This window comes from Solanum dulcamara, chromosome 5 (assembly GCF_947179165.1).
Source record: "Solanum dulcamara chromosome 5, daSolDulc1.2, whole genome shotgun sequence".
Taxonomy (NCBI): Eukaryota; Viridiplantae; Streptophyta; class Magnoliopsida; order Solanales; family Solanaceae; genus Solanum; species Solanum dulcamara.
In genome coordinates, this window is record NC_077241.1 from 34,673,999 (window position 1) to 34,689,862 (window position 15,864).

Consider the following 15,864-nt stretch of genomic DNA (forward strand, 5'->3'; position numbering starts at 1 on the left):
AAGTTTAAGCATCCATCTCAAATATGTTGTCATATCAATTACCTCCATCTTACCCTTGCAGTTTTCTCACTTGCTTCCCCCCTTAGAGTGTACTTATACCTTTATCCGCTTATACCTTGCTCTATGTTTCTATGTACAGTCTCAAATTCGTCTAATCTCTTTCCCCAATCTACTTGGCACTGTATCATGTCCCCATCTTTCTGTATATTTTATAACCTGATTATCCACATACAGAACCTTGGCTAAATCACGAAGTGATGAGAACCTTTCTGTACATAATGTGATATCTCATCTGCTAATCTGTACTTGAATAAGGTGACCCATGAAACAACTCATCCAAGGCCACATTCTACTTATCTTTATCAAAGGTTAATTCCCACTTGTAGTCGTTCCAATTTCAATTAGGCAACATTTGTATTCCGACAATGATTGTCCAAGATTCTCTTGGAGTAGTAGCTTTATCTCAACCTATATCCTTTATTCCTTGGGGTGAATGTAGGTTGCACTATTTATTCCTTAAGTTGGCCGTGTTTGTCTTTTAAGGGTTTCACTATTTTCGGGGCGACATTGTGTGCACGCATCATTCCTTTATACCTTATGCCCTTTGCCCTTACTGTGCACCCAACACAGGATTTTAACTTAGTCAACACATACCAAGTGCGCCTTGCTAGCGGTTTTACCTTATCCCGTATTGTTGTACCACACCTTTAAATTCATACTTACATATTCCCTTTTTTGTTCATACTCATATTCAGTTCATGACATCTATCTAGGGTGCTTCTATTAGAATTTCCTTCCATAAATTCCATCTTCAATTAGTTGGTGAAGGGCTAATAAAGTGTTATCCTGAAGCATATTCCAATCACCACCAGAAGGGAACTAGAATCTAATGAGCATCACAGTGCTCCTTAGTGCTTGACTCACATGGTCTCCCTCCAGGTTTATTCTTGAGTCGTGAACAACTTATCTAGTCCTCCAACAATAGTTGAGGGTTATGTACTTCCCAACAAGAATGAAACTCCATCATCGGGCATCTTGCCCCTCAACATGAGCTTTTCCTAAGGCAAAGTACGGCTGGAGATACCGTGGTCTAAACTTTACTGCTCAGATAGGCTTTTTCTGTGATAAAATTTCCCCCAAATAAAAAGGGTGCCCTTTACTGACGACATGGAGAGTACCTCGTATAGCTTTAGTTCAACATAATAGGGGTGCTTGGTATCAACTTCCCAGACAGATTAAGAATCTATGTTTCATTCCCCTTTTTTTGTTTTGGGAAAATTTCGGCAGAGTTTCGTCTATACTCCTTACTATCCCGAAACCTGCAGGCAGAAAATACCAACAATGACTCAAGGGCCATTATATATATATTCATATCATATCACAGCCACACAGGGCTTTCAATATCATCTCATATCGCAGCCACACAGGGCTTTCAATATTAACAATAGTATGAAAATGATGGACTTATCTCGTGTGTCCAACTCAACCTGTATCTGTTACACTTTCCTGTCTACTTTCCTTTCAGTTTTCGACTTAACATTTCAATCGTATGTCAATCATATGTCAATACCTTACCCAACAGATATCTTTCATGCCTTTGCTTACCTGCGTGCTTTGTAACTTCCAATGTCATCAATTACTTCCTCATGTTGATGTCGTCCTGCTAAAGTCCAAGGTTAGTATAAGGATTTTTTCTATGACTCGGATCTATAGCACGATCTTAGATATGAAAGATAGGTAACATCCCAAATGTCCCTTAGCCTCCTGTTTATAGATGTGGCGTGCAACACACCGATAAACAAGACTCTACTAGACACGGTTTGTAGACATTCCAAGGATGAACTGCTCTAATACCACTTCTGTCACGATCCAACCTCATAGGCCGCGACTGGGGTTCGATCTGGACCCCCCGTATACATAACTATCTGATATAAGAACTATACACCAGAACCCTAGTGGTTGATAATATTTTCACATACATGTAGCCTCTTTCATTTTATCTTACAATGAAAGGGCGTGCAAGCCGACAAGGCTGCCATAGCATATTAACAATTATAACACGTCGTATAGGCACAGATTAAACAAACTTGTAAACAACCCACATACATATGTTTACAGACCTCTAAGAATATCGATGGTAACATATGGTGAGACAGGGCCTCCGCTATATCCATGAATAAACAAACATATACATCAAGGGTCAGTACCAAAATCTGGGCTCCGGCACAACGGAGCACTTCCAAATCGCTGAGTGGAAATCCTAAGCTGGCGGATCTCCAAAGTAAGTACCTGTACCCGCGGGCATGAAATGCAGCCCCCCGAAGAAAGGGAGATGAATATGATATATGTACTGAGTATGTAAAGCATAACACATCATAATTGAGACCATAGCTGAACCAGGGATCATAACTGAGACCATAGCTGAACCAGGGATGCAGGGGACACGTATAACAATTAACAAATTACTGTACCTGCACCTTAGGACACGTAATCATATACATCATCATACACTGTTCCCGACCCGCTAAGGAACTCGACGTCATAATTATTTAGTCATAATACCATATCATCATGTCATCATCTCTTTCCATCATGTATATTATTTCATCATGTCATCGTATATGGCATCATATCATCATATACGGCATAATCTTATCGTATATATCATCATATTATATCCGGTCCACTATGGGGCTCGGGGTCACAAACGTATCCCTATATTTTCATATGCATGCCTACGTAAAGTATCCGACCCTTTAGTGAGGGACTCGGTGAAGGGAGTAGTGTACGTCTATAGTGTACCATCATCATATATATACATACCGTACCCTGCTTTCTAGGGAGGGACTCGGTGCCATTATCACATGGTAAAATATATCGAGGAACGTTCGGCCCGATCCATAATTTAAAACAATACCGCAGAACTTACAACTCGATCCATGTTTTCATCATATCATCGTATATATATATTCGGCTCGGGACTCGGTAAATAACATCATCACATACAGCGTCATCGTATGCTTCAACTTTATCATATACGACATTTCATCATCGTATACTTCATACATACATACATATATATATATATATATATATATATATATATATATATATATATTCTAAAGGTATCAATGACAGTTAAACATTTTCATTGCAGTGTTATTCAGATCTTGATACCTTCATGATACTGTCAGAATATATATATAATATGATAGTATTAAGAAATAAATTAGAAGTGTTTTTCTTTTCATGATACTATCAGAGTATATATATACTCTGATGGTATTAAGAAGACGCGCAAACTCCCTTTTTGGGCATAAAAGTAATGGGAGTATCGATGATAAATAGTTTTTATTTTTGGGGTATAACAATAATTATCTCCTTTATGTTTTTATGGTCTACACTTTTTATTATTTCTGTTTTTATGGCCAATTATGAGTGACACCCACATTAACACTCTGATGGAAAAACAATTTATCAACCCAACTTAACTAATAAAAATCATCCAAGAAACAAGACATTATGTAGAATCACTAGAAAGCAGTTTAAGACAAGTAAAAAGATCGAGTCCCCATAAACTCAATCAATATAATGAAAATATTTGCAGAAATATACCCCCTAAAATATTAAAGTCATAATATCAAAATTCTAACAAAAATCTAGATTAAAGGGATGCAACCCTGACAAAAAAACATAATCAAAGTCTAAAATATTTGTGTCCGAAAAGATGGACAAGAAACTTAGAGGAATCCACGATAACCTGAATGAAATAGCTCACTGTTGGATTCGATTAGCAAAAATCTCACAGTTGAGGTCTCTCAACAGTCGCCTGAATATTTTCCGTACTCAACAAAGAAAAAACAAGTGCAGTATTAGTACACAAACCACCATGTACTGGTAGGATGATATAGCTATTTCTAGTTATATGAAATATGAACAGACAACCGCATCTTAGTAAAACAGATGATATATAGTTAAAATACAATTATAGCAACAAGCGGACTCCCAATCCCTATTCTAAAACGATATGCACAATAACAAGGAATAACAACAACACAACAGCCAACTGGTTCTATCATGGAACTCTCACACAACTGTTAGTGTACCGACATGGTACCCGATTCAACATTAGTTAGTGTACCAACGTGGTACCCGATCCAAATATACCGGCTTGGTACACGATCCAATCAATAGCATGTGCCGGTGTGAAACTTGATCCCAATCATCAATACACATCACAATAACAATCACAATGAATATTAATCACACTTGTACATCCAAGTAGCACATTCATTGCATGCAATTGTCAATAGTTATCATTTCAAGTCATGTTCTTTCCTTTACCCTAATCATATATCATGCATGCAATACTAATGAAGCAATTGACTAGCACATATAACATAAACAAAAAATAACAACCATCTCAAAATATTTGTGAATGCTCTAAACAACCTGAGCTTTCCCATTTTGCAATGACCTGACTCATTCTTGGTCTAAATCAAAAGTAAAGGTACAATAATCAATGAACAATGACCTATCAAACCTGGATTATTACTTATCCTAACCTTAGGTCCATTTCTTGATCATTCTACCTAAACTAGGCCTTTGTGCACCATAGATTCAAGTTAAACATTCTCGCCTAAGATAACTACCATAGATTCTAGGGTCCAAGAAACAAATTACAAGTAAGGAGAGTAATTAATTCACCTTTACTAAAGAAATTGATGGAAAACCAGAGAATATAGCCCTAAGTCGCCTTTTTATTTTCGCAAAAACAAAGTTGCAGAATAAAGAGTGATTTTGGGACTTTTCTATATTTAATCTATGATTGGCCCGCTATAGTGGTCACCAGCTCGTTATAACGGCCCCATCATGGCGAGATTCCACCCGCTTGCTATAGCGGCGCCACCATAGGCCGGAATGGAATATCGTATGTAGTGTTGAATCCAATCTGAAGCTCTTAGGATTCCACCCGCTATGGAGGCTTGCGTGGAGATACAACCTCAAAAATTCTCCCCCAAGACTCCATTTTCCAACACACTTTCGAACCTTGACGTTCCAAACTAATCCATTCACGCCAAGTCTGATATCAGGAGTTCTACTTACCCGAATTTGATTTGAAAAAGTCCTACAGACTCCTTTATGTCTTTGATACTAGAAAAGCAAATCCAATCTTAGACATTGTCTCCAATCCTTTATCGGATTTCCCTAGACCTCATCTTGCTCAGATTTCATCTAAGACTAGCCTAACCTGAAAATTTTCAAATTAATACACAAAAGTTATTTAGCCCAAATCTTTTCATTATTGGCTTTCCTATAACGACTGAAAAGGATCATTACAATAGATAACAATTTACCCATCGCTCTTTCTCGAGCGATCAAATAAGGCAAATCAGGCTAAGTCAGAAAGAGAGTAGTACCTGAATCCTCAAACAAGTGAAGGTGCTTATCCCATGTTTCCCTATGGTTTCCTAAGTAGCTTCTTCAACTAGACGATTCTTCCAATGAACCTTCACTTATTTAACCTCCTTTGTCCTCAACGTTTGGACATACCGATCAAGAATTGCAATCGGTTCTTCTTCATACTATAAATCCTTTTCTAGTACTATTGAGTCCCACTTGATAATATAGTCTCCATCCCCATGGTAGTTCTTCAGCATTGATATATGTAAGACTGAATGGACTCCAAACAAATTGGGTGGCAGTGCTAACCTATAAGCCACTGAACCCACACTATCAAGAATCTTGAATAGACTAACGTAACAAAGGTTAAGGTTAACCTTCTTACCAAACCTCATTACTTTCTTCATTGGAGACACTTTCAACAAAACCTGTTCACTATCTTGGAATGCCATATCTCTTACCTTACGGTCTGTATACTCCTTCTGTATGCTCTGAGCTTCCAATAACTTAGTTTGAATGCTTCTTACATTCTCTTGAGCTTTCCTCACCAGATCAACACCCATAGGTTCCACATCACCACCCTCAAACCACCCTATAAGCGATCATCATCTCCTCTCATAGTGTGCCTCGAATGGTACCATATTTATCCTGGAGTGATAATTGTTATTATAGGAAACTCACACAAAGGTAAGAATTTATCCGATGACCTCCAAAGTCCATCATGCATTCTCTTAACATGTTCTTTAGCACCTAAATAGTTCTCTACGATTGACCATCCGCCCGAGGATGAAATGCTGTGCTGAAGGTGACTTGAGTGCCTATCACTTCATGTAACTTACCTATAACTTAGAAGTAAATTGAGTGCCTTTTTCGGATATGATTGAAAGGGGCACCCCGTGCAGACTTACTATCTCTTTGACATAAATTGCAGCCAATTGTTGGGAGTTATAGTCCACCTTAACCAGAATAAAATGAGCTGACTTTGTCAACCTGTCAATAATAACCCAGATGGAGTCATACTTGCCCAACGTTTTTGGAAGACCCACCAAAATATTCATGGCTATCCTTTCCCACTTCCATTCAGGAATGGACATTCTTTGAAGTAAACTTTGAGGCCTTTGGTGCTCACACTTTACTTGTTGATAGTTCTGACACTTAGGTACATACTCTGTTGTGTCTCTCTTTATCCTAGGCCACTAATCAAGCTACCTCAAGCCCCCTACATCTTGGTTACACCAGATTAATCAAATAACACAAACCATGAGATTTTGCCAACACAATCTAGGCCGGGCCCAATTCTTAACCGCCTCAATCTTTTAGGGATCCATCATCACCCTATCTTTTGAAAGCACATGCCCTAAGAAGGCAACCGAAGACAACAAGAATTCACCTTGGAGAATTTAGCATATAATTTCTATTTTTTCAGGATACCCAGAACTATACGAAGGTGATATGCATGCTCCTCCTTACTCTTGGTGTAGATCTTGATGTCATAAATAAACACGATCAAAAAAGAATTCAAGAATGGTTTGAACAGCCATTCATCAAGCTCATAAAAGCTTTCAGCGCATTACTCCACCCATATCACATTACCAAGAACTCATAATGCTCGTATTAAGTCTTGAAGGCCATTTTAAGTATGTCTTCAAGCCTAATCTTTAGCTGATGATACCCCGACCTCAAGTCAATTTTAGAGAAAATTGAAGCACCCTGCAACTGGTCAAATAAATTATCAATATAAGGTAAGACGTACTTATTTGGAATGGTAACCTTATTCAACTGTCTATAGTCTATGCACATCCACAAGCAACCACCCTTTTTCCTTAAAAACAAAATTGGAGCACCCGAAGGAGAAGCACTAGGATGAATAAAAACCTTATCAAGGAGTTTCTGAAGCTGTCTTAAGTTCCCGCAACTCTGTCGGATCCATGTGATAAGGTGGAATAGAAATTGGGCGAGTGCCCGACTCTAAATAATTGCAGATATCATGTCCTTATCTGGAGGCATACCAGGCAAGTCCGTAGGAAGCACTTCCTAACACTCTAAAATTATAGGGATAGATTCAATGGAAAGGGACTCTATACTAACATTTCGAAGATGATCTAGGTAGGACCAACAACCCTTTCCCACTAGCTTTCTAGACCGAAAGAAGGATATGATCTTTACTGGCTTAGGCTTGTACACCTGTTCCCGCTTTAATATTTCCCTACCCAAGATATCTAGAGTCACAATATTAGCATTGCAATTTAGCACAACATAAGGGGACAATCATGTTATACCCAAGATCACATTAAAATATGCCATATCCAATATGATAAATCTATCCAAGTATGAACACCCATAAACATAATAGAGCATAAATGATATATACGGGTAACAACTACAGACTCTCCATACCGGGTAGATACATGAATCAAGGCGTCAAAAATACCACATGTTAAGTCAAGAATGAAAGAAAACTTAACAAATATGTAGAACCAGGATCAAACAAAATGGTTGCCATCCAGTTGCAGAAAATAATAGTACCTGAAATAGCTGCAACTGATGCCTCAAGCTCAGTCTTGCATAAAAAAGCATAACACTTAGCTTTATTTTCATTATGAGCAATCCCTCTACCTGGATGCTCACTCCTCTCCCTGCATTACCATTTCCTGAGCCTCTACGGCCTCCATGATTACCTCCTCGACCACCCTGTTGATCTTCCACCATTATTACCTCCACCCATTAGTACCACATCCTTAACCTACTGCTGCATCTGTCCAACTGTTAATGGGTGAGGGAATTCCCTTTTAAAGTGTCCCTACTCTCCACAACTAAAATATACACGGTTACGGATGGCCTGTTGGCTGTAGAATAAGAAGATCCCTAACTACCCTAAGTTAGAGACTTTTATGGGACCCCTGAATAACCAACAATAGAAGCGGGCAATGCAGACTGAACTGGATGAGCTGAATACACCTACTGTCCAAAAACCTTAGAATAAGAACCAGCAAAATTCCCCATATTCTTGGACCTTTTAACCAGTGCCTTAGCCTACCCAACTTGTCAAACTCTCTTGATCTTCTTCACATAATCTAACACCTTGCTGAAGATCTTACCAGCCAAAGTCATATGCACAAACAAGACATGCAAATCGGTGCAACCCCTTCACATAAAGGTGAATTCTCTCCTTATTAGTACTCACAAGATAAGTAGCTTAACGGGAAAAAACATAAAACTTTGCCTCATAGGCTTCCACTGACTTACCGCTCTGCTCCAGAGACAAAAATTCATCTTTGTTGCGATCTCTCAAAGTACAAGGTATGTACTTTCCTAGAAATAAAGCGTATATTGGGTCCAAGTTAGCGGAGTCAATATTGATGATTTAAACTGTCATGACCCAATCTAGGGCCTAGTCGTAACACAGTGATTGAAATCCCAAAGGGCTCCAACCAAGCCTCTTATACATATCATAAGCATACATAAGGTAAAACAAAAATGGAAACATCATAGGAGAGTCTAAATTATGAATAGAAATTTAAGAACGTCACATGACAATATAAACTTGAAGCATTTGTCCAACTAGATGCCTCTACTCATTAATATGGGCAGGGGCTAAGACATGTCCCTAGATCACCCTCAATATGAAATATAGCAAATTTTTAAAAAATAATAACTAACTCGATAACTAGTCCCCGATAAATGAGGACTCACCACACAAACACCGCTGGATAGGAAAACTTAACTAGCCATGTAGATGAGTATGATCTTCAACCTCAATCCCTACATTATGAGACAATGTAGGCAAAAAGAATGCATTAGTACATTGGAATGTACTAAGTATGAGGGCATGACATGCAACGTAAATCATGGAATGCAATGGTCAAGTAAATTACAAGATAAGATGAGGTAAGTAAAGTCATGAGAAAATCATATTGACCAAAGCATTTAAAAAGCATAATTTAAAATCATAACATACATTAGAGATTATACATATGTGGGATAAGAACCATAACCGGCAATAAGACCATGCGAGCTATAACATGGAATCCCTCTGTCTCCCCATACAATGAAGAAAAAAGGGAATCTACTTGCCAAGGTAGACTCTACCCCGCTAGGTGGGTCATACATACGCTATATGTGGATCCAATAGCTAGGCCATGCAGGCAACCTATGGTGACACGTAGTTTATGGGATATGAGGCTGCTACTAAGGCTTTTGGTAGGGCCCCCATCTCAAGTCCACTCGATTCTAAGTCAAATCCCATGGAATACATGCATAGCATAAAAATCATAATTACATATATCATAGTCATGATCATAGGTTTGAAATCATAGAGTAGCTCATTTTCATAACATACTTCTAATGTGAGAATTGTCCTTTCATCATTATAATCATATTCACATAATTTATATCTTTAGGCCTTAGGTCACCACATAGGGCCCTAAGTCACCTTTTAGGCCTTAGGTTACCATATAGGGCCTTAAGTCACCTTACTTCATAACTATCATGAAATTCATACATTGAACTTAGAGTAGAACTCAATTGCATAATCAATTGACTTGAAAATATGCATGATCATAAACATTATATCAGCCCATACATAATTCATATAGATAATATCCCTTGGAAGTATAATTCAAAATACTCATAATTTGCACTATGAACCCTAGAGATCAAAATAGGAGAATTCATGGGACAATTCTTCAATTGAATGCAATAACCATTAATTTATATCAAAATAGACTCATGATTATACTTTGAATCATAATTCATGCAATAGGAATAGATATCATAAAACCCATAAAATACCATATTTTAATTTGATAGAAAAACTTGAGAAATTGATTGGGTTTAATGGATGAAAGGATCCATGAATCAACACTCACATACCTTAAGTGAGAACACCAAATAATTTGGGAGAACTTGAGAGTTTTGATGGAGAGCTTGAGTGAATTTACTTGAAGTATTCAATGGAGCCATTGAGAGTATTTTGTAGAGAGAGAAATATTTGAGTAGGTGAATTGTAGAAGAATAAATAGAGTTAGAGGTTTAGGTCAATTTAAAGAGTCGAATTAGGTCCTAAAAACGTGTAGGTTTATTAACTATTAATTAGGGAAAAGTCTAGAGTGACCTTCATCAAATAAAATCTGAAAAATGGACCTCAAACCCTGTTGGCGCTATAGTGGCGCGCCGCGCCAAGACTGTAAATTGCTGCAGCGGTAGTCTTTGGTAAAATGATCATAACTTTTGACTCTGAACTCAGAATGAAGAAAACTTGGTAGATTTGGAAAGAAGACTCAAATACCTTTAATTAGATAGGTCAAAATAGGAGATATGGGCGTTTGAATTTGTCCCTATTCCGTACTCATACAAAAACTTAGCCGATAAAAATTCTTTGGACCGAACTTGGTGTTAGAGATCCCTTATGACCCTAAAGTATATCTAATATACTTTAAATACTTAGGAAATGATCCTAACTCATATGTAAAATTAGAATTCGATGAGTTCAAGCCTATACACCTTTGAAGAATGGTTCGGGTCTTGGCATAGAAAATTTTGAGGTGTTACAGAAACTCCACATATTCTCTCCACAATTTCTTGGCTTCACCCTACAACTGAAAATTCTCAAACTCGACCCTATGTTGGTACACAATGCCCAACTTGTGCAATCCTATTAACAGTCCAAGACGAACTCCAATGCATGCTCACTTTATGTACCCTAAAACACGAGAGTCTTTAGCTTTAGAAACTTAGTCAGCATCTCGTGTTCTATGCCAGTCATCACAAGGCCCATCAACAGAAGGAACAACCACTTAGTACCAGAAGACTCATCCATCCTGGGGGACATAGAAATAATGGGATGAGTATGAATGTTACACCCTGTACTCTGGTACCTCGGAACGCTTCTTAAGCTTCTTAAGTTTCTGGGAAGGCTCTTAAGTTTTTTTAGAAGTCGTCATGTGAGTCGGAATAATCTATAACACTATCAAATAATCCTAAGGAAAGGAGAATGAGATACTCCATAATAGAGAAGATTGGAAATAGGGTTATAAGAAGTTGGAAGGAGTTGGAGGCCAAGTAATGAGTCGCAAGACTCGACCTACTTATGTAAGCTATCGATTTGGACGTCTTGCATAATTAAGCTCCTGGAGCACACGTCAATCTTAAGTAGCAAGGAATACGTAGGCTCTTGAAGTGAGATAAGATTACGAACCCATGAAAATGAATCAAACTGGTGACACACCTACTTGGGCTAAGTAGGTGACCTACCTACTTAGGGTGGACCCCATGCTGCCACGTGGCAGCGCATGATTGGTTGCATGGCGTGAGGTAGCACCCTAAGGGGCTGCTATGTGTCACCCCTAGGAGATGCCATATGTCATACCCTAGGAAAGGCTATATATCCTTAATCTTATGACTAAGCCTTCATTTTCCATCCTTTTACACTTGGAAAAAAGATGAGAAACATTGAGGAGGAGAGAAAGGAGCTATGACAGCCATGGCTTTGAGGTAAGTCCTCTAATTTCATTCCGTATGTTAAGTGTCTAAGGTATCCTTCAGTTAAGCAACGATGTTTAACAACATAAAATTTATCGTTGAGGCAACGAGGAGGTTTTTGTTCTTGTTAACAAACCCATTTTTAAATATGACTGCTGTTAATAATACTAGTATAACTCCTTGTGTAAAGCTTCGTTTCGAGTGATTCAAGATGTTTTGGAAAGCTATTTCATAGGGATATAACTTTTATTTAGCCTCTAAAACCCATTTTTTCTTTTATCTGCTCGAAAAAGGATGATGAAGTATAGGTGAGGTGCTGCCCAGATTTTGTTTTGGAAATCCTATATGGACTGCTGTTGGTATCTTAGGCATATCATTTTGTATTAAATTGCTGTAGGGGTGATTCAAAATTGTATGTGACTCTAAGACACATGTATATAACTTTCATTGAGGCCACAAATCTTGTTTCCCTCAATTACCCCTTCGAAACTAAGCGACAATACAAGATAATAGGTTATCCAGAATTCACATTTTGATAGTTTGGCGAGTTTGACAAGTTTAGGTTAAGGTAAGGGTTTTCTTTCAATTTGGAGTTTATGGTGTGGTTATGAAGTGTATTATATGTTGTGTAAGTGGCTGGAAATATAAAAATTCCATAAATATGCTTGATGTTCGAAACAAACCAAATTGGAGTCGCTATAGTTAAATTGTAGTCGAAGCAAGGTGTTGTGCTTGTGGTGTGTGGATGCAGGTGCATGGTGATGTGTTGCAGTGCTTAAAAGTTTTCAAAAAGAGGTGTGGGATCTGCTGGTTGCTGCCACACAACCCTCTATTTCGTAGGGTTAAAGGTTTTATGAGATAGAGACTAAACACCCTATTTTGGTATCATAGTTTTGAACGAGTTGTTTGGAGTTTGTATCTTGTAATGTTGAAGTGAATTACTTGTATATGTGATGCATGTTGTTGTTTTTGGTTGGATGTGGTAATTAGGTATGTAATTGGAAGTTCTAATAGGGCATGTTATAAGGGAGATGTTGCCCGATTTCTGTTAACTTCTTAACTGATTAATAAACTACTTGAGAAAGACTCCTAAGAAAATGATTCCTATGGATGATTGGTTGTAGTTTGAGAAGATGGAGAGTCGAAGGTTATTAATATGAGTGTTATTTTTATGATTAAATAGGTTCAGAGGACGACGAGGCGAACACGGTAAAGAGTAATCCGTAAGAGGTATGTAAAGCTAACGTTTCCTTCTTTTGGCATATTTTGGCATAAGTATGTAAAGCCTATCTTTTCTTTCTTTTAGGCATGTCTTAGATTTAAGTGAGAAATGATATGTGTATGAAGCGTGAGGTAATTCTATTCATAAGCTCTGAACATGATTCATGATTCATAATTCATGTTCAATTCTGAATGTTAAGACTCTTAAAGTAATTAAGCTCCCATTCCTCAAGTCTTATATATGCTGAAAAGTATTGTATGTAAAGCTTTCTTCTTTTCTCTTGGCATGTCTTAGCTAAAAGTGGTGGGTGTATGTAATGTGGGGATAATTCCATTCTTAGAACCCCAAGCATGATTCGTTAATCTTATTCACTTGATGTTAGAACTCCTGCGATAGTTGAGCTATTGTCTTGAAAGTCTTCTACGTGCTGAAAAGTAATATACTTTAAGCCTATCCCTTCCTTCTCTTGGAATGGTTTAACGTAAGTAAAACGATGTACAATATGAGTTAGATGTAGTTCCATTTATAGGTTCCGGGTGTGACTCAAGGCTTGTACCCACTTTTAAATGGTAAGGGTCTTAAAGTAGTTGAACTACGACCCTCGAACTTTCTATCTGCCGAATAGTAATTAGAGGTGTAAGCTCCTATACCTAGAGGCTCTTGGATATACTTTATGATATTGGAGGGATGTCTTATATGCTATTGAGTTTTACGTGCACGTATATACATTATTATATTATATGGATTGGGCCATCGTACCTCGTATTATTATATTATACGGATCGGGCCGTCGTACCTGGACATCATTATATTATAAGGATCGAGCCATCGTACCTTGGCATTATTATATATGATACGGATCAGGCCATCGTACCTCGGCATTATTTTATGAGACACGAATCGGGCCGTCGTTCCTCTGCATTATTATACGATATATGGATCGGGCCATCGTTCCTCGGCGCTTACTTGCTATATACATGGATTGGGCTGTACGTTCCACAATGCTAATAATACATATGTACTTATGATGATAGAATGATGTAGTTGTTACACTGAGCCCCCGGACGGGCCGAGTATAGTACGTAACGATAGTACATATGACTTTATTTCATAAGATGCAGGTGCAGTAATTTGTTAATTGTTATAATTGTTTCCTGCCTCCCTACTTCAACTATTGTCTCAGTTATGATATGTTATGCTTTATATACTTAGTACATGTATCGTACTGACCCCCTTTCTTCGGGGAGCTGCGTTTCATGCTCGCAGGTACAGATATTCATTTTGGGGATCCACCAACTTAAGATTTCCACTCAGCTACGTTGGAAGTGCTCCACTATTCTAGAGCCTAGCCTTTGGTGCTGGTCTGCAAATATATGTATTTATTTATTCAGGGATATGGCGGGGGCCCTATCCCACCATATGTTATCGTACTATTCTTAGAGGTCTGTAGACATATGTATGTGGATTATTTGTAAGTTGCTTCAGTTATGCCTATATGATATGTTGTAAAAGCTATTATGTTATAGCAGCCTTGTTGGCTTGTGTGCCCTTTCATGATCTAATGTAAACGAAAGAGGCTATAAACATGAAAAAGATTTTGACCCATTGGGGTTTTTATGTATAGTATTACACCGCACACGATTCAACTTAAGTATAAGTGATAGATACGCATAAGGGGGTCTAGGTCGAACCCCAGTCGCGGCCTACGGGGTTGGGTCATGACAATCTAGAGCTTGAGCAACCACTGCAGTGGGTGTGGCTCTAGTACCCTCCAACTCCCTCAGAAAAGATAACACTTGTTGGACCACTTTAGAAGACATAGGGGGAGGACCTGTTACCCCATCTGTACCGCTACCTCTGGCTTAGCCTCCTCCTCAAACTTAGTCTTAACCTCGTCCTCAATATTATTCTGGGGTGGGGAGGGGTCACTTGCCTAGGTTAAAATACCGCAGAGCTCTACCCCTAACGGGTGCTCTGCCTATGACCCTTCCTCTTCACCTACCTCAACCTAGATCCACTGTTGGAACTATTGTCCATGTACCGTTCCATCGAGTATTAACTATCTACAGATAGAAGAGTGAAGGAAGTTAGAGTCTTGTAGCCTCTCAAAGAAAAGTACAGACATCTCCGTATCATTCGACAAGACTCTACTCGACTCATTTTGATACAATGAGATCAACGAACTTAGGTTGTAGTACCAACTTTTTCACAATTCTGAACCACTGTGAGTGGCACCCACGCTAACCCTTCGGTGGGGGAACCATTTATCAACCCAAGTTAACTTAAACCTTTTAGGAAGCAAGACACTATGTAGAATCACTATGAAACAGTTTATGACAAATAAAAAGATTGAGTCCCTATAAGCTCAACCAATATAATGAAAAAATTTGCGAAAATATGTCCTCTAGAATATGAAAGCCATAATACAGAAACTTTAACTAAAATCTATAATAAGGGGATGAAACCCCAACAAAAAAACACAATCAAAGTCTAAAATATCTGTGTAGGAAAAGACGAACAAAACAACTAAGAGGAATCTAAGATAGTCTGAATGAAATAGCTCACCCTTAGATTCGATTAGTAGAAAACTCACAGTTGAGGTCTCTCAACAGTCGTGTGAATATGTAACATCCCAAAATATTCTAGCTCAGATTAAATAAGAAAAGCCCAAAAATAAAGTTTAGATTCCTCAGAAAGTGAGTTTTATGGACACCATATATGGCCTATAGAATCATCCACGGATCCTAGATGGCCTCGTG

General features: G+C 38.2%; 2 protein-coding genes across 2 annotated transcripts in view; one reads left to right on the forward strand and one right to left on the reverse strand.

The window, feature by feature from the left end:
- The window catches only part of LOC129889127 (protein PHOX1-like), a 39,638-nt gene extending 25,137 nt beyond the window's left edge, over positions 1-14,501 (forward strand). Inside the window, exons 5-6 of the mRNA XM_055964302.1 lie at positions 13,067-13,113; positions 14,372-14,501. The gene's annotated coding sequence lies outside the window, so the exon portion shown is untranslated. The remainder of the gene's footprint in view (positions 1-13,066; positions 13,114-14,371) is intronic.
- On the reverse strand, positions 5,586-5,966 carry LOC129890531 (uncharacterized). The gene has a single exon (XM_055966069.1). It carries the CDS (start codon positions 5,964-5,966, stop codon positions 5,586-5,588), a length of 381 nt encoding a protein of 126 aa, XP_055822044.1.
- Positions 14,502-15,864: the final 1,363 nt, after the last annotated feature.

What these genes read in the sequence shown, in the direction of transcription:
- LOC129890531 (XM_055966069.1), bottom strand. Translation starts at nt 5,966, where the DNA reads ATGGGTGTTGATCTGGTGAGGAAAGCTCAAGAGAATGTAAGAAGCATT.